The sequence below is a fragment of the Carex rostrata genome, chromosome 12 (assembly GCF_964058835.1).
Source record: "Carex rostrata chromosome 12, lpCarRost1.2, whole genome shotgun sequence".
In the NCBI taxonomy this organism is placed as follows: domain Eukaryota; kingdom Viridiplantae; phylum Streptophyta; class Magnoliopsida; order Poales; family Cyperaceae; genus Carex; species Carex rostrata.
The window spans coordinates 970,343-989,696 of record NC_135929.1 but is presented as its reverse complement, the minus strand read 5'-3'; the positions used below and the strand labels follow the sequence as shown (position 1 = coordinate 989,696).

The 19,354-nt window shown below is 33.5% G+C and overlaps 2 protein-coding genes across 3 annotated transcripts; one reads left to right on the top strand and one right to left on the bottom strand.

Moving 5' to 3' along the window:
• The first annotated feature begins 341 nt into the window (after window positions 1-341).
• APC7 (tetratricopeptide repeat (TPR)-containing protein) lies at window positions 342-9,845 on the top strand. 2 transcript variants are annotated; one of them, XM_078312261.1, is made up of 18 exons: window positions 342-531; window positions 737-805; window positions 890-940; window positions 1,385-1,522; window positions 1,879-1,941; window positions 2,101-2,216; window positions 2,990-3,074; window positions 3,464-3,523; window positions 3,864-3,909; window positions 4,229-4,302; window positions 4,657-4,707; window positions 5,072-5,272; window positions 6,108-6,152; window positions 6,388-6,481; window positions 6,879-7,024; window positions 7,640-7,869; window positions 8,326-8,386; window positions 9,420-9,845. In XM_078312261.1, the coding sequence occupies exons 1-18, from the start codon at window positions 463-465 to the stop codon at window positions 9,504-9,506; spliced, it is 1,686 nt and encodes a 561-aa protein (XP_078168387.1). In that variant the 5' UTR covers window positions 342-462; the 3' UTR covers window positions 9,507-9,845. The 2 variants fall into 2 exon arrangements, with proteins under 2 accessions (XP_078168387.1, XP_078168386.1); XM_078312260.1 differs by having other exon boundaries at window positions 3,446-3,523.
• Window positions 9,846-10,534: 689 nt separating this feature from the next.
• On the bottom strand, window positions 10,535-11,120 carry LOC144563071 (glutaredoxin-C1-like). The gene has a single exon (XM_078312443.1). The coding sequence runs from the start codon at window positions 11,038-11,040 to the stop codon at window positions 10,729-10,731; it is 312 nt and encodes a 103-aa protein (XP_078168569.1). The 5' UTR covers window positions 11,041-11,120; the 3' UTR covers window positions 10,535-10,728.
• Window positions 11,121-19,354: the final 8,234 nt, after the last annotated feature.

Here is a 19,354-nt window from a genome sequence, read left to right as displayed (position 1 = left end):
CAGTATACGGTTTCTCAGCATGATCCAAGATTCACAGACAACAGGAGTACAGTTTGGAATCTCAAGGCTCCGCTCAGGGCCACGATCTTTATATAGCTGATGCTGAGAAACCGTATACTGACAGTTGACAACTAACTTGTAAGAATAAATATGTCATTAAGAATTTTAAAGGGGGGAGCATGTAATTTCGAGGTTTTTGAGGGACGTACATGTAACCCCCCTTGAAAGTTTAGCCGAAACCATGCAAGAGTTCAAAACTAGTTGCGCTTTTAGAGGTTTTTCAGGGGGTGATGTGAAAAACTTCCCAATTTCCCAATCGAATGCTAAACCTTTTACTTCTCTTTATTCAACCCCCAAAATTCGAACACACTCTGAATCCTCTCTTTCGCTCACGCTCTCGCCTTGCTCTCATCTCCCTTCTCTGTTATCATTTACACTATCGAGTTATATACCCAACTACAAATGGAGATCTCAAAGGATCAAATGTCGATGCTACTTGAGAATAACCTTTTCGAGTCCGCTCAAATGCTGGTATGTTTTGTTTTGCGTTTTTTTTTCTTCTTGTTCTTATTTGTTTTCATTTCCCCCCCTTTCCCGCATTATTCATATAATTGAAGTAAATTCTTTGTAATTTGAATCTTACATCGAGTTTGAAAGCTGTATTTATTTCAAAAGCTAAGAAATTATTTTTATTGTTGTGCTTTTATAATGTTTGTTCAAATGTTTTTTCTTACAGGGGTGTTTTTTGGTATCCTCATCTGCCTCGAACCCGGAAACAAATCCATATCTTAAAGCTGAATACTTGGTATAGTTTCCAATTTCTCTTTTCATGATACTGAAATTAGTCATTACTTTTAATTTGTTTTATGACAAATTATTTTTGACAAAGGTGCTTCAAGGAGATGCTTTTTATGGAGGAAAAGAATACCGGAGGGCACTGGTAAAGATTAGTTCATATCTTAGAATATATCATCTAACTATGTCTTTTGAAAAGCCTAAACCCTAGTTATCGGGCGTAGCAATCAATAATTTTATTAAATCCCTTATTGAAATCATCTGTTATGTAGTGAAACAGGATTTGGCTTTCGGATTTATATGATTTAGCAATAATTTTTTTTTTTTTTTGGGTGGGGGGATGATATTTGCGTTGACTTGTATCCCATCCATTATCACTTGCTCTGGTACTGTCTTTGTTGTTACCTGACTTAACTGGTACCCTTATTGGTGTATAGTTTCTAAGCATTATTAGCAAAATAATAGCATGAAAGACAAATAGTTGTGATAGAAGTGGCGGTTAGGAGGTTCGTTGGGGTTAATCATATTCCAAAGTTGTGCTTTGACATAGAGCTTCTTTACCTCTTTCTGAATGCTGTTTTGCTAACAGAGTGCGTACAAACAAGCATTGCAAAATTGCAAAAACATTCCCAGACAAGGTAGTAACAGCACCAGAGCTTCATTATCTGCGACAAGCCGGTCACCTTCTCCAAGTTCCTTTAGTATTTCAACGATAAATGAGAATGAGGTATGCACTTGCATTAGTTGGACAATTGGCATAAAATACTGCTGTTTGATCATGCAATTAAGTTAGATTGAGGTTAATTTGGTTAAGTGCGAAGGCTTAATTAAGAATGTGCAGTTGGGAAATTTGGCATTACAGTTGGAAGCTTATTCCAGTTTTGTCGTGACTACTTCGAGCAATTTAAGAAACAATTATTGTACTGATCAGGCCCAGTATAGCTAGACCAGTCGCCAAAGTTATTTTGTATTGGTCAAGGTATTGGTGAATTTATTCAGCTGTGCTCGTTAAGGAAAGATGTACTTCCTACATAATTTTCTATTGACTATGTTTTTTGTGGTTCTTATCTTTTTATTGTTTAGGTGAAATTTAAGGTTGCTTTATGCCATTCAGCTCTTAATGAGTACCGATCTGCTCTATTTGAGGTTGTTTTTTCCCTTTACTGTGCGTATTTGTACCTTATGTCTGTTATCATTATTCAATTTGTTTTGGTACCTTGCTATTATTATCAACTAGTTTTACGCCTAAGTCCTCTTTTTCCTCGTTTGGTTGCTAACATTCACCTTCATTTTGGAGTTGTGCAGATGGAAGGTATTGCATCTAAAGCGAGAACACTGAGAATGAATCTGACAATGGGGAAGCTATACCGCATATCAAGAAATAACCGTGCTTCCTCCACTTGCTATAAGGAATGCCTAAGGTGAAACCACTGTCAAAATATTTTACATCTACCTCACTTCAATCAGGTTTGGCCTTTTCTGAAAAAAAAAAACCCAAATTGGTCCTTGAATTTTCCCAAAAAGAAAAGGAGTTGATAAAAAAGAAAAATAGTTGGTCCTTGAACTTTGTTTGCACTAAATCGGTCGTTGAACTTCTTAAGTTAGTCCTTCTCAAAGGGACTGACTCTTGAGAAAAGTTCAAGAACTAATTTAGGTACCTTTTCGAAGTTCAAGGGCCGATTTTGTGGAAATGGAAGTTCAGGGACTAATTCGGATTTTTTTGGGAATGTTCAAGTGCTCAAACCTGAATTTTCTTGGTTTAATTATAATATTCAAGGATTAGCTGCTTCATTTGTTTTGTGCCAGCTGAACAACTACTAGTATTCTGCTATTGTTGTTTTGGCTTCCGATGTCAATTGTTAAAGCAAATAGTATACAATAATTAAATATTCTTAATATTTAGGATTTTATCTTGAATCTTGCTAATAAATTGCTAAGATTAAGTATCAGCATGTATGGGAGTTGTATAGTACTGTAATTTCATTTTTACTTGGCAACACTTTTTTATGTTTGATTGCTCAAACTGAGGTTAGTGTTAAGCTTACTTTGCACATTCCAAATTCGAATTGGGTTGAAAGCAGTATCAATTGCATGCTGGGGAAGTAGAACCATCAGGCCTGGTACCCATCTGCTAGGTAAAAGTAAAAAAAGAGTTAAACCTTTGCTAAATATCTTGATATTTACACTGATTCAGGCAGTGCCCGTATGTGTTGGAAGCAATTACCGCACTGGCAGAATTAGGTGTTTCCTCAAAAGAGATTATATTGTTGCTTTCTCAGGTAAGCTTCTTTATTGACACTTCATTTCATTTTAAAGGTGCCATCTTTCTTTTATAAAATCTGACAAAGCTCTGTCCCAATCCCATGATTTTGTTCCAGTACTGTATCAATTTGTCTGGTATGTGAAACATTTTACTAAAAATACCATATTGGTTAGCTCTTCTTTGGACATATACCAGCAGGCTTTTGCTTTTCCTCTGAAAAGATCTGTTTTGTTATTTCTCAGGTAATTCTTAGTGCCCTAGTTTCATTTTAAATGTTACACAAATATGTCCTAAGGGGCTAATCAATTTGTAAGCCGGTGCCTGCCAAGACATGTTAATCACTTCTTGTTAGGTTTCTCTTACTTTATTTTTCTTTAATTTGACCAGTTTCAAGTTCATTTTCAGACACCTCCAAAGGTTGGAAGGTTCTCTAGTGATTATCTAGACTCTCAGCGTTGGTTGAATGTAAGTCTACTTGAGTTGCCTCTTCATTTGTACACTTTCTTAATTTGATTTTTGGGCTAATTTTATGTGTCCCTGCAAGACCCTAAAATGATATCTCATTTAAAGGCCCCTTTGCCCATTTAGCTTCAGCAGAAACCCTCCTTGCAGTATTTTCTTTGACAACTATGGGGATATGGTGTATTGGGTAGCTGGGGGGAGGGATGGGGTGGGTACTTGAGATTTTTAATATGTTTCATAGGCATTTTTTTGTGGAGGTAAAAAATATATTTCCTCTTTTTTGTGTAGTCAATGGAACTTTGTCAAATAACACAAGTATGCCCTTTTCTTTTTATTGTTTTAGCGGTATGTGGAGGCTCAGTGTTGTATTGCTTCGAACGACTACAAAGGTACATAATAGACATAAAAATTTCTCTTTCATCTTCAAATAGGTCTATTTGTGTATTTGCACTGAAACCCTTTGTGTCTGCCTCTTTGAAAAAATTATATTTGTCTTGATGATGATCAAACATGCAAATGTTATGTTCTTCAGGGGTGGTTCAGAAAAAAACTTAACTTACAGTATGCATGATGGTTGCTTGTCGTTATGTTTCTTTCCTTGAAAGGCAACAGATTACGGCCCATTTAAGGGAAGAATTCTGTAGGTTCAGATTAATTATGTACTTAACTGCAAACTAATATCTTATGAATTTTAAATTTTATTTTTAGGTGGCCTTGATATTTTTTCAGAAATATTGTCTCGATTTCCTAATAATGTGCACATCTTGCTGGAAATGGCAAAGGTAAGATATTAGAATGTAAAGCGTGTTGTTTGTGTATTTTCATTCGTAGTGTATCATAACTGCTCAAACCTTTTTTTATAGTTCAGCAGATTGTTTAGACTAGAGCCAGGAAAAATTATAGACTGAGGCAAAATATGTTCTAATTTTCTGGGTGGAGCATAATTGTATTTTTTTATTAATTACAGATAATTTTGTATGTTTTTTTAAACTATCATACCAAAAAAAGAGGAATTAAACCTTTTACACAATAACTGCACAAACTCCAATTCAGGCAATGGTGTGCTAACTTAAGCTATAATTCAGCAAGGAAAACTAATTAAAACTGCTTTCACTGATGCTGTCTGTTATTTGAAGATCGAAGCTATCATTGGAAGGGGTGATGAAGCAATCATGAATTTTGAAAAGGTCTGAATTAGAAAAATATACATGCTTATTAATACTAAAAATGCTGCAGAATTTTTTTTGTGCAAATGTAGTCAATTCAGTATGGAATTGGAAAGGTTATTGCGTGTACCGTGCATTATTGTACCTGCACCTGATTGATAACTGGTCTGACCAAAGCCCATCCTTTATTTTTTAGGTCTCATTATTATTAGTTGTACTGTTGAGAGTAAATTGTGGGTACAAAAAAATTTGGGTTGAAGTAATAAATTGATTGCATTGAATCTTGTTGTATTAATTTTATGTTTTATAGTGAAATTGGGAATACAGAGTACAAGTCCAATATAGTTAGAAAATGAAATGATATAGAAACTGTTATTTTTGACAGGTTCGAATGATTGATCCATGTGTATTGACCTATATGGATGAGTATGCGATCCTTTTGAAGTCAAAACCAGACCATGCTAAGTTAAACAAATTGGTACATGATATGCTATCTACTGATCCTGCCAGACCAGAGACCCTTGTTGCTCTCTCAGCACATTGGGAGAGAAAGGACGAAAGGAGAGCTTTCTCTTATGCAGACAAGGTAATTTAGTGGCCTTTCTGGGCAGGAATCTTTTATTACTAAATGATGTTGAATTGGGTTGATTATGCTTAATTGCAAATTTGAGGATTGATGCTCTCTTTGAGGAAAGAAAGTGAGGCTTAGTTGGACTGTTCTGGGTTAGTTGAAGTAAGATTGGGTTAGAATGAGGTAGTTTTGCTTATATTCCTTGCTGTTAAATCACAAGTTACACTTAATTGGTTTTGAGCAAGTCTGGATCTAAAGTTTGCACCTAGTTGAAAATCTCTGAATCTGTGTCATATAGGCCTATGACAGTTCCAGGTAGGTCGAATTGGTTGGGCGGGGGTAGAAGGAAAGCATTCTTTATATTTCTGAAACAGGTATAAACCTTTAGTTCTTGCTGTTTAGGTGCACAGTCAAGGGTTAAATGATGCCGAATCAGGTTGAATATTGGGCTTGATTTTCATTATGACAGGTTGATTGGCCTCTTTCCGCAATAAAATTAATGGTTAATTGAACCAGTATGTACCAGCTAGTATAATAGTATTGGTGTCTTGACCTATTTATTTATTTTTTTTTTTAAGCATGAGATGAGGGTCAAAGCCCTCAAATCATCCTTAGTGTTAGGGTGTTTGATTCTATATTTGGGTTTATTTCAGTCTTGTCACCTATTTTGGGGTAACTGAGATAATTTTTTATTAATTTGAAACAGTAAACATTTAAAGATTGGGTGTGGAATAATTAAAAAATAATATGAAAGGGATTTAAAGTAGGTGTAACACAAATAGGAGATATTATGTGCTTGTACCTGCCTTGTTCTGTCTTACTAATATAATTTAGTTGTGTTATTTTACAGAGCATTAAAATAGATGATAGACATGTCACTGGGCATATTGTGAAGGTAATTGGTTTTATTATATATCTTAAACATATGTCTAGTTTTACAAGTTTATTTTATGGCATTGAATAGTTCTCTGTTTTAACTTGGGAGTTCACTTTATCACTAAAGCCTCAAATAACTCATCTTACCCAAATTAAATGCAACAAAAAGGAAAAACACCAAAAGAAAATCTTCTTGAACTGCTTAAAGGGGCCTAGACATTAATTTATTCATTATCAATGAATTTGGCGGCCAGGGAAATCTTTACATGTCATTGAACCGTCCAGAAGGTGCTGTGGCAGAGTTTAAGATTGCTCAAGACTTGAGAGCTGATATTCGTTCTTACCAAGGTTTATTTTCTTTCCGTCTGGTTTGCACCAGAAAACTTCGTTTTGTTTTTTTCTTCATTCTCCAATAAGTCAGAAATAACCAACACTCAGTTACGGCTCACTGAAGCCTAAATTAGGATAATTAGATTTCATTCAGTTCAATTTCATGTTAGTAGGCCAAAGTTGTTTACTTCTAATTCGAAATGCGTTATTTATTCTGCAATTTTTACCAGGAAGACAAAAAATGCTGACTCAGTGAGTGATTTTTTTAATTGGTCAAGCATGTATAAGTACTATACTGGCTGTACATACAAGGGAAAACAAGTACCAGGCTAACTGAAAATGATATTAATCGTGTATGTTGATCGTATTATTAGATGTTATTGTATTATATCATTTTGTTAGTGATTACTTTCAGGCTTGGTACGTTCTTACCTGGCACTTTCTAAATCAAAGGAGGCACTTTTCACTGCAAGAGAAGCAATGAAGGCCATGCAGCAGTCTGCCAAAGCCCTAAAATTGGTAGGGGATGTGCATGCTGTTAATTCTACTGGTAGAGAAAAGGTTAGCTTTGTTTAATAAAAAGGTGCATCATATATGGATTCTAATCTAGGATTAGATTGATATGGTACCAGGCTGGTTTCTTCCCTGGAAAATGGTCTCTCTGTTATTTTTTTTGAAGATTTGTGACTTTGCTAACAATTGCATTCATAAAAAGATGATTGACAAAATCCTAGAACTCCGTAAACTATACAATATGTAGTACCCTATCTCTTATTTACAGCCTGTGGGTGTCCGCAACACCCTGACGGAGGTCCTAGCTAAATTGGCCCCAGTTGTGTATATCCACTGTTGTCTCGTCAATTAGCAGGCTGACCGGTTTGCTTTGAAAATGGTCTTTTTCATTAGTTATTCATACAGAAAACATAGGCGAGTGCATGGGCAGGTATTTGTGCTTGTTGTGTGGGTGTTTTACTTCTTTCTAGACAATTTTCTTAAATCTCAACAACTACTGTTTTGCGATATGGCTATTGTTGGTCCTGTAACTTTCTTTTAAATTGCAGAATTACTATTTCAATTTCCTTTAAATTCACTCCCAACACAAGCAAAATGAAAAAAATAATTTCATTCTTTGTATCTGGCCTTTTATTCCAATGGATTTGTCCACATAATTGTTAGGCTAGGAAATTTTATGAATCTGCCCTTCGGCTAGAACCGGGATTTCTTGGTGCAGCCTTAGCATTAGCAGATCTTCATGTTTTAGAAGGTCGAAACAAGGAGGCTGTTTCTTTACTAGAGAAGTACCTTAAAAAATGGGCTGATGATTCACTCCACATCAAATTAGCACAAGTTTTTGCTGCTACTAATATGCTGTCAGATGCTCTTTCTCATTATCAAGCTGCATTAAGGTGTGTAATATTGTGTATTATGAATCCCTTGTGCCTCTATTGTTGTTATTGGATGCATGGTACTAAGGAATAATGAAAACAGTCAGATTATCTGCATGCTGGTTGGTGTGCTTATTTTTTTTTCTTAGTTTGAAACACTAGTAATTGAAGAGCAAATAATATGAAGATAAGGGAGAGGGGTGATTGATTGGATGGTTAGTTTATATTGACAACAAGCTTGATACGTGAATCATAAAGCGAGATATGAAACACATGCTTTGGTTCATATAAAGTTAGACTTAAAACATTAACATCTGGCTAAATACGCCTTGCAAATCATTATTTCATATTGATGCCTATCAGGTATTGTACAGGTGTATGCTGACCTAGGTTTGGTCACGGGTTCTAGAATAGTTAAGTTTATTATGTATTGACATCCTTAATTTAGGCTATTTTTCTTTATTCACTCACTTGCAGAATTAACCCGCAAAATGAAGCCGGTAAAAAAGGCTTGGAGCGATTGGAGAAGCAAATGAAGGTTTATATACCTTTCTCATTTCAAATATTTATCACTGAACATCTATTTATCATGTCAGAGGGAAAACACAAGTTTGGAGGGCCTTTTTTGTGTGTGTGTGTGTGTGGGGGGGGGGTTCCTCATGCAGTGGCAGAACACTGTGGAGAGCAAAGGGGGCTAAGCACCCCTTATAAATTGACATTTTATACTTTAGTCTATTAAATTTTGTAATTCTCATATGTATTAATACCTTTAGCTCCCCTTATAAAATGAAATTGCACTGTATCTGATTGTTTAGCTCCCCCCAATCTCTATTTTCTAGTTCCGCTCCTGCACTCATGCTCAGCTCACCACATTTTAAAATTATATTTTGAAGCTTTACCCAAGACAAGCATAAACAAGTTATTTGTTGCATTTTAAATGTGCAAACTACATTTGAATTATATTATTATATGAAGAAAATAACAATATCAAAATTTCTATTTTGGCTATAAAGGGAGTATTAAACAGGCATTGTTTTCTGTCAACTTCTTAAAAAAAAAAAAAAACATTGTTTGTGTATTCTGTTTCAGCTATTTTATGTCCAAAACAATTTGCTAATGCTATGGATGGAAAATGTAAACTTCATGTAAACTGAAATCATTATTTTTTTTCTTTTAGGTTAATGTCAATGTATTATGTAGTCCAAACTTTTGTTCAAGCCCTCGTTGAAAATAATATTGGGTTTATTTGGGCTCTTTATCATCTTATTTATTTTCTATCTCAAGTCTGAGTCTGAGCTGAGCTTAGTCTGCTTCTGGCTTTAGGCCTGTCCAGATAGTGGCTATGAAAAGAAAAGAAAGAGAAATAAAAAAATAAGGCTAAATCACTGCCAAATTTCTAAGAAAGTTAAAACACACAACTGACTCGGAACCAAGGAATGACAATGTACTGAATACAAATAGGTGGACGATGTTGATGTACACAAGGTGTACTCCATGATAATTTACTTTCCTACTTGTGTTAGTCAATATTATTTACATGTTGTTAACTGGTTATGGACTTCTTCTTGCAGGGAATGGATCCAGATGCACCGGAAGAGGAAGAGGATAATGAACCAGAGGACGGAGAAGGTGATCAAGAGGACCAAGACCTTGTTTAGTTGAGAAAAACATAGCAACATCCATTTTATGCATTGTTAGTGCAGAAAGCCTCAAGCTTATTCAAATGCATGGTCGTGCCAAATTTGGGTTCTGAATCTATAACCTTCGGATCTCATCGTGGTATCTTGCCACTGTTAGATTTGTTTATTTTTTATTGTGTATGTATTTACTTAATTTTGACTCTATCTGGGTTCTATTTTTCGTTTTTGGCATGGTTGGCATGCATCAGGGCATGGTTTGGTTTTCTAAATCTGCCTCATTAATTGCATGTAACTGGTGGTTAATATTTAGTTATTACAAAAAAAACAACAACAATATTATTGATTTGTGTTTCACTTTGGTATGGAGACCCATTTTATTTATTCTTTTGTGCTTTTCGCACCCACCATTTGAAGTTTCTTAACCTATCCATGGAAGATCTGTGTTGTGTACCCTTTATACGTTGTAACTGTTTGAAGGAATATTTGATGATTTTAGGATGCTTACACATTTGCAACTTCTGTAGAGCAGATATTCAAATTAGAAAAGCATTATGTTTAATTGTCGTGTATGGATGATTTATTAAGATATCCAGCTATAGATATTTACATTGAATATTTGCTGAAGTTCATTAAAATATGATTGACACAAATTTACTACTTTAAAGATGGGCAAAGTTTTTATGTGATTCCTTGAACAGTACTTCATCTCAGTTGGAGAACGAGTGATTACAACTTTCTTTAAGATGTGGTGCTTCTGTTGGCGAGAATAATTGGTTTTTACTTGTTTTGAATATTATGAAAGTTTTCTCAATTTAGCTCAAAATTAAATAAGCCCGTATTGGCTGTAAACAATATTTGTAAACAGCCATCCCGCTTCTTTATTCCTCGTGTTATGCTTGCTATATACATATCTTCTTTGATAGCCTTCTGTATGTATATTATATGTGATACTTTGTAACATCAGAATGCTGTTTCTTATAGTCAAATTTATGTCATGCTATGACTATACTGCAATTCCTGTCCATTGAAGCGATAACACCTCAAAATAGCTAGAAAAGATTCCATTTTATTCATTACTAGGTTTACAAACTACAAACACTTTGGTCCTCTATAGCAGCACATTTAAAAAAAACAGGTTTTGCTAGATACCGAGTACAGTGGTACCTTATTGAGTTAACTATATATCTGTTTTAGTATTAATCGCAGCTAAGTTGAAAGAAAACAAAAAATAGTAATACTTTCAGACCCAAATAGCCCCTGCATTTTGAAGCATCGGCACTAGATTGCGACTAAGGTGTAGGGACATAATTTTGTCAGTGGACCCCACCAGCTTTCCTCCAATGAAAATAGCTGGTACAGCCGGATTGTGTCCCAGAAGCTTACCTAGTGCCTTTTCCATCTCCTTCCCCCTCAGATCATTGTCCAGCTCACACACGGTGGGGTTCACACCGAGATCAACGAATAGCCTCGTCACAGTGTGTGACATGCAGCAGGAGCTCGTACCGAAGATCACAACAGCATGTTGAGACGCTAGCTTTGTAACCCTATCCATTTGTTTTGTTTTATTCTGAGGAAAAATTGCTTCTTGTTGTGTTAATATAGCTAGGTTGAGAGACGATGTTGGTTTTGAACTTCGCGGGATGACCTGCTTATATATACGCGAAAAGGCTGAGCCATTGACAAAGGTGATGATTCTAGTACTATTGATAGGTGCCACAAATGCGTTGGAATAAAGTTGGATAAGAGGAAAACGGGTAAAATGTTTCACGAGTTTTTTTTTCTATCTTTTTAGATTGAGTGGGGAATATGGCATATTTTGGATGAAAGCAAAATCCATCAATTTGTGATCAAGATCACTTAATGTTTCTGGTTTTCGTTGCTCTCAGGAATGTTGGAATATTTGGTATGAATATGATGTTACTGTTTGAGTTTATTTCAAGAAAAATATTTGATATAAATGTGGATGTGATGAGTACCAAGTAATATCTTCTTTATAACATAGCCAGTATTCTAAAGAGAGGCCTTATGAAGCGCGCAAGTACATTTAAGTGCAAGTCTTCATAACGCAAATAGTATAACTTTACGGATATTTTCAGTTCTATATCGATATATTGTTATAACTATAAATGACAGAAATTTAAATAGTTTTATCATTCAGAAAATAAGCATGTCTTCCTAGTAATCTATCCACAAGTTATTCACAAGAAAAATCAAGCAAGCTGCTTTACATTGTTTTCTTTTTCCTTTTTTGAAAAAAAAAATTCCGGGTTCCTCCTCAATTTTCACACTCTTTACTAAAAGAAATTCCAAAACAGTAAATTATGAAAATTGCAAGGCCACGTAAATTGCATGACCCTTGGTGGCATAATATGTCAGCAAGAATCATATTCAAGCTTTTGTGATTCTTATCCCTTTTCTTTAGGGAATATTTAAAAGATTATAAAGAAGAGAGAAACATGAAGCAGCGAATGATATATCTACATCGATCTTGGTCACATCATTTCACATCTTATCTAAGATATTGAGATGCCGCAAACCGATTCTGATTTTTTCTAAACGAGTCACTGTACTCTGCGCCACATCCTTCTCATTCATTGAAACCAATGGTATATAACAACCAATTTATAAATGGCTAGAGGTTACTTTATGATTCAGCCTTTACTTTCAGCAAGTGCCTTACAGAAAGATAAGACCACATATTTTTCTGATACAAATGTCTAACACAAGGTATTTTGATACAAATGTCTAACTAGGCAATAATCCCAAAGAAAATTTGATGTCATTTTCAGCAGCTCAGGACTTAACCTGACAACAAAATTCAATCAAAGTTGCTGAACCCAGTCAATGGGTGGAGTACATCAACTTGGATCGGATCCAACCGGATCAGAATATCACTTACACTCGGGTTAGACTCCAATTGACAGTGTTAAAAAAATGTTCAAACGGCCCTGTCGATCAATTTCCACTCAGCACTAGACAAAACTGGAGAAATGTAACAGAGGAATTCTTGCCAGGTGTTATAAGGTTCCTCCATCAAGTTGGAGTACGGAGCATCTTTGGCAATGATCGGAATAGGAAAAAATAAAAAATAAAGAAAAATATTGGGAACTTGGCAAATATATATCCAGCGAAAATACAAACAAGGTTTACTGAAATTAACGGGTCAAAAAAGAAATCGGTCGGCTGAATTGTTGGGTCTAGTTAACCTATTGGGCTAGTGCACGCTGCTGGGCTTCAAGTACAATTACACTCAACTTTTTGTAAAGAACTAAAGATGCATAGTATCACTATGTGAATGCATGGATTTAAATTTTAACCAATATATTTCAGTTTCAGAGAGGGATTACAGTGTCACAGTTTACTAATTTTGCGTTACAGCACTAACTTTTTTTGTTGAATGTACCTTTTGCGTTACAGCACTAACTATCATTTTGAGGATGTTTTCTACATTAACTTTTTTGTTGTTGAATGTACTCTTCTTTTGTTTATTATTAAATATTAATATAGATATGCTTTGTGCCTACTCAATCAATTAATGGGAAAATATCAAAAGCAATTAATGACAACATCTTTGGAGAAAGTAAATTCTCATTTATTTTAATTTGTTTCTCAAAAGCAAACTTTGGACCTGAAAGCTCGCTAGCTAGTTTGATTCTCAAAGTTGGTTTTAGTTCTCATAATTATTAATATATGATTTGTTCAAATGTACATAAAGAAATTATTAAATTTTGCACCCAAGTTTGAACATATGTTGGTACATGCATGATCAAAAGAAGTCGTACCACATATCACAGAATCACCATATATAACTCGACAGGTGGACATATATGATGCAAAGTAGCTAGAAAGATACATATATAACGCTAATAAATAATATATTATTTAAGATATTAGTGTCACTAGTGTAAAAACTGGAATCAGGATCGGCCTATTTGGATTGGTTATATGAGCCAACCGATCCTAAAAGGTATTTGAATCGGTTTTCTTAAAAAAACCGATCTTAAAAACTATTCAGATCGGGTTTTATTGTCAACCGATCCTGATTTATGAACTATCAGGATCGGTTTTTTGTTAGAACTGATCCTGATACTATCAGGATCAGTTATTCTAAATAACCGATCTTAATAATTCAACTATCAGGGTCGGTTGTTTATAAAACCCGATCCTGATAGTATCTGGATCGGTTCTAACAAAAAACCGATCCTGATAATTGAAATATCTCAAATAAATCTTATATATTATTTTTATCTCAAATAAATCTTATTAATTGAAATATATCAGAAAATAGCATCTGGATCGGGTCTATACATAATAACCGATCCAGATAACTTAAATACATCTAACAAATTAAAATACATCTAAAAAATTAGTATCATGAACCGATCCTGATACTATTAGGATCGGTTTTTTTATAAACAACCGATCCTAATACTATTAACTCCTTATATAACCTGCTTAGGGTTCTTCTTATTTTCATTTCGCGCCTCTCATTTTCAACTTAGCGTCTCTCTCTCTGTGTCTCCGTATCTCCCTCTCAAATCCTCAGTACTCTTTGTGTCTCTCTCTCTGTCTCCGTCTCTCCCTCTCCTCCGTGTCTCTCTCTCTCTTTCTCTTCGTCTCTTCCTCTCAAAGCCGAGCCTCTCGCACCTCCGGCTCAATTGTGTCAGTTTTTAATTTTTTTATTGTTTCAAAAATTAATTAATGGTGTTTGTATATTGTTTTACAGTCTTGAGGACATCTCGCTCAAGTTACTTAATCATCCGGCCGATCAACTATCACGGTATTAGCTTTATCTAATTTTCTCATTATTATACTTTAAAAACACATTTTTTTTTGTATTTTTTTTTGTAAAATGTTTTTCCATCTAATTGTTACCTTTGTTTTTATTTTTAGGATCTTTTTTAATCTAAAGTGATGTGATTGCAAAAGAGGTAATTATTGATTTTTTTATTGTTGTGCTTTACATTAATTGCATAAATGTGTGTTAATTGAAGAAATAGCTCAATTAGTCACTTGTATGTTTGTTAATTAATTTTTTTTGGATTTAAATTTCTTGTTATAATATGTAATGCTTCACAAAACTTTGTATGAACATGAATTTTTTGTAATAATTTAAGATGTGTATGATATTTAATTTAGGATGTGTATATGATATTTGATTATTGCTTCTTACTGTGCAAAAAAAAAAATTTAGCTTCAATAAAACATTAGGATCGGTTATTTTAAACAACCGATCCAGATTACTACTATTAGGATCGGTTATTTTTTAATAACCGATCCTAATTCCAAAAAAAAAATACTATTAGGATCGGTTTTTTATAAAAAACCGACCTTGATACTATTTTATTATTATTTTTTTTTGCTGCAGAACCAACTTTGAAAAAAAAATAGTATCAGGATCGGTTTTTTTATAAAAAACCGATCCTAATACTATTTATTTTCAAAGTTGGTTCTGCAAAAAAAAAATAGTATCAGGATCGGTTTTTTATAAACAACCGATCCTAATACTATTTATTTTCAAAGTTGGTTCTGCAAAAAAAAAAAAATAGTATCAGGATCGGTTTTTTTATAAAAAACCGATCCTAATACTATTTATTTTCAAAGTTGGTATAAAAAAAATAGTATTGGTTAACCTAAGGAACCAATCCTAATAGGTATTAATTTGGATCGGTTATTTTAAAGAACCGATCCAGAATATAACTATTAGGATCGGTTCGTTAAGAAAAACCGATCCAGATAACTGCTATTAAGATCGGTTATAATAAACAACCGATCCTAATATATAGTTGCTATTTGGATCGGTTCTTTAAAAAATAAAAAAACCAATCCTGATAGTATCAGTATCGCCTTCATCAGGATCGGTTGTATTCCGATACTGATATGCGTATATAACCGATCCTGATTCCATATTTTCCACTAGTGTGTATTTCATGAGTAAGGCTACGGTGCTATGGGTTGCATAGAGAGTTACAGCGCTACGGTTCAATATTTGAGTTTTCAAAATTCTAACGGTCAATTCAAACCGTTCATCTTGTTCTCCATATTAATATGTGTTTGGAAACCAAATTTTACATTTTTTGAAAAAAATTTACTATTTTTTTAGATAGATAGAAAATCACTCGATCTCAAAAATTCTGCACCATTCAGATATTTGATTTTCTACCTATTTAAAAAAATAGTAAAAAATTTCCAAAAAATATAAAATTTGGTCTCCAAACACATATTAATATGGAGAAGAAAATGAAGAGTTAAGATCAACTGTTAGAATTTTGAAAACTCAAATATTAAACTGTAACACCATAGTCCTCTATGAAACCCATAGCACGGTAGCCTTCCTCTTCATTGTCATCCTAGTCCTAGATATCCTAAAATTCGACACATCTATCATCAAACTACAAAAAATCTCCAACATTATCCGCTGCCAGGCTTAGCCCACTTTATTCCCATGCAAACGTGGCACTAATTAATATATAACCCTAGTGTAGTGCATCAATAATATACACAAGAAATCTCGCTCGCACCTCCTGACTCCACCCAGAAGAGGATCTAGAATTTATATTAGAATAAGCTACTAATTGAGGTCAAAGCTGCGTTTGTATTATCTGTATTATAACAAATACCAATACTTTTTCAAAATAACAAATACCAATAAACTTGTATAAAAAAATCAGTTCAATACTGATAAAATGGGACCTAGTTAATAACTCCTCCTAGATTACTCTTATATTGTTTTGAATAATTATTTCAGTACACGCACTACAGTACTCGCACTGTATCCGTTCTACAGTAATCGCACTTAGAGGAATAATATATTATGGTCCCTACTAATTATATTGTGTCAACTAATTATTATTCTAAAAAGATATTATATAGTTTCCACTAATTATTATTCTAAAATTCTAGCAGCACTCTTTCTCTATAGTCCCCACTAATTATATGGTTCCCCTTTCAAAGTCCCGGCACTAATTCTGCTCTCTAACAAAAATAGTTGACCTCATAAAAATAAATACTTCAGTGCATAAATATAAATACTTTCAATACTTAGATATTAATACTTTCAGTATCATATGTAAAAAATACTTAGATATTTATACCTTCATAGATATAAATACTTAGAAGATAAGATATTAGCACTTAAAAAAATAAGATATTAATACTTTGATGCGTAACTTGTTATGATAATCTTTTTTCGAGTTCTCTAATCATTCCCATGTCAACTTTTCTCTCTAATAAACATAATTGACCTCATAGGTATAAATACTTCAGTGTATAAGTATAAATGAGTTTGGCTAGTATAACGTGTCATTTCAGCCTATATAACACTAACTCTAAAACCTATCAAATCGACTTTGAACGACTAATCCAAACCGTTCAAACCGATTTACATTATGAGTGATGCGTTTACATACAATTTTTTTTATATTTTCGAGTTATTTTAGTATCAAATCAAGCGGTAAAAATATTGAAAAATTAATGTATTAAAATTAACTTAAAAACTCACACATTTGACCGCTTGACTTAGTACTAAATAAATTCGAAAAGTTATAAATTTTGCATGTAAACGCACAACTAATGAAGTAGATCGATTTGAACGGTTTGGATTCACCGTTTGAAGTCGATTTGATAGGTTATAAAGTTGGTGTTATATAGGTTGAAATGACACTGATGTTATACCAGCCAAACTCAGTATAAATACTTTCAAACTTAGATATTAATACTTTCAGTGCCATATGTAAAAAAATACTTGCAAGTGTAGGTATAAATACTTGTACGGCGAGATATAAATACTTGTGTGACGACGAGTCTAAAAGTATGTCATCATGGATCTCATTTGAAAGTGAAAATTGCATAGATATTAATACTTTAGAAAAAAATTCAAATTGTTGAGTTTTTGCGGTCCCCGTAGGAAGTTATATTTATGCATTTAATTTTCGGTGGTCTCAGTATACTATAGCGCGAGTACAGTGCAAGTACTGTAGCATGGGTATTGTTATCTTCGCATTTTAAGAATCCACGCAATAAATATTTGTTCACATCATAGTTATAAATACTTCCGTACATAGGTATAAATACTTCCATTCATAGGTATTAATATTTTAGAAAAAAAATTCGAATTGTGTAGTTTTTGTGATCCCACAAGAAGTTATATTTTCACATTTAATCTTTGGTGGTCCCCTCTGCGGGTACAGTGCGAATACTGTAGCGCAGGTACTATTATCAGCTCTCTATATTTTTAATGAGTAACATGTATTAAATAACAAAATTATTCTTTCTACAAATTTTATTTCTAACTTCGTATGATATAATAGCCATAGAATTGACACACGCCAATATCAATTTTTTTTATCAACAAATCAGTATCACAAATAAAACCCAAAATTTCCGGTTATAGGCAAATCAGTATCAGTTTTTTTTACCAACTGATAGATTGTAATCTAATTTGTAGAGCTAAATATGAGGAAAAAAAAAGATCCTCATAACAATATATCCTCACAGCTTTATCTATGTAAAAAAATCCTGCACAAACTGTTAAAAAAATTATAGGGGGACCGCTCAGTCATTAATAAGCGTTTCGTAAACTGTTAGTATTTAACTTGAAACATCAAAGTATCAATCCATCAATTGTCCCCGCACAAATTTTTTTTTTTTTTTGAATCGTTCCCGCACAACTGGAGACTATTAAATAAACGATCCCCTCATAAATACTTGTCAGTTATCCCCGCACAAAATTTCCTTTTTTTTGGATTGTCCCCGCACAACTGGGGACCATTAAATAAACTGTTGGATTTTGACAGTTCAAACTCATTGATTAGCTTAAGATGCGGAATGAGTTTAAAACAAAAATTTTACTTTTAACTTAAGCCAAGGATTAAACGGGGTATGTCAGGAAACTTTCCAAGGCGGTCGACCTTCAGTATTCCTTTGACATCAAAACCAAATTTAATCATTTTACAGATCTACTCCATAATTATTTTCTAAAACTTTAATATATTTACAAATTATTTACAAATTAAATAGATTAATATAACATATTTATACCTTGTCTCCAAATTCTAATTGGAATGCAGCAGACCGAGAAGACCGAATCTGAGGAACGTCTCGCCTCGGAGTATCATAAGTCTGATACCTTTATCGGTTATCCACCAGGACTAACCAGAGAGCAGTTTATTTCTTTTGCCAGAAATACCGTAAACCGCGGGATTCTGCAAAAACACTATTCACTGAAAAAGGCGTAATAATACTATTCACGAATCTTCAGTTATTCAGATTTACTAATAAGCAAAACTGAAATACCATAAAATTCAGGAAAATACTATTCATCGATCCCATAACAACCGTAACCAAGAAAGAGAGAAAAATGGAAACTCTGATCAATCTGACAATCCGATACGATGTGAATAAGTAATTTTTCTCTCTATCCTCACCTCTCTATTTATAGGCATTTTGAGGAGGTTCGTCAATGACCGAAATACCCCAAAGTTCCCAAAATTACCAAAATGTCATTGCCACCTATGTATGGCGGTTTTCGAGAGGAGAAAATCAATTGGTATTTTGCCACCGAAATTCAATTGATTTAATTTTAATTAATGTTTTAATTACTAATGGTTGTTAATTTTAATTAATGTTTTAATTACTAATGGTTGTTAATTAAAATTCATAATTAATATTTAAAATCCAAATCAAATATATTGTTATAAAATTAAGATAAAGTTGCAACAAAAGTAAAGTAAATAACAAGAGAGATAGAGAGAGCAATAATAGAATTTTATTCTCCACTATTGTATATAATATATGTGTCCATTCTGTATTTACAAAACCTCTATTTATAGGCTAGAAAGAGATGTTACAATAATAAAGGAGAAAAT

Excerpts from the sequence above, each read along its gene's own strand:
- APC7 (XM_078312260.1), top strand. The coding sequence starts at position 463 with ATGGAGATCTCAAAGGATCAAATGTCGATGCTACTTGAGAATAACCTT. Across the intron at positions 6,482-6,878 it reads TGATATTCGTTCTTACCAAG|GCTTGGTACGTTCTTACCTG; the intron begins GTTTATTTTCTT and ends GATTACTTTCAG. Across the intron at positions 7,870-8,325 it reads CATTATCAAGCTGCATTAAG|AATTAACCCGCAAAATGAAG; the intron begins GTGTGTAATATT and ends ACTCACTTGCAG.
- LOC144563071 (XM_078312443.1), bottom strand. The coding sequence starts at position 11,040 with ATGGATAGGGTTACAAAGCTAGCGTCTCAACATGCTGTTGTGATCTTC.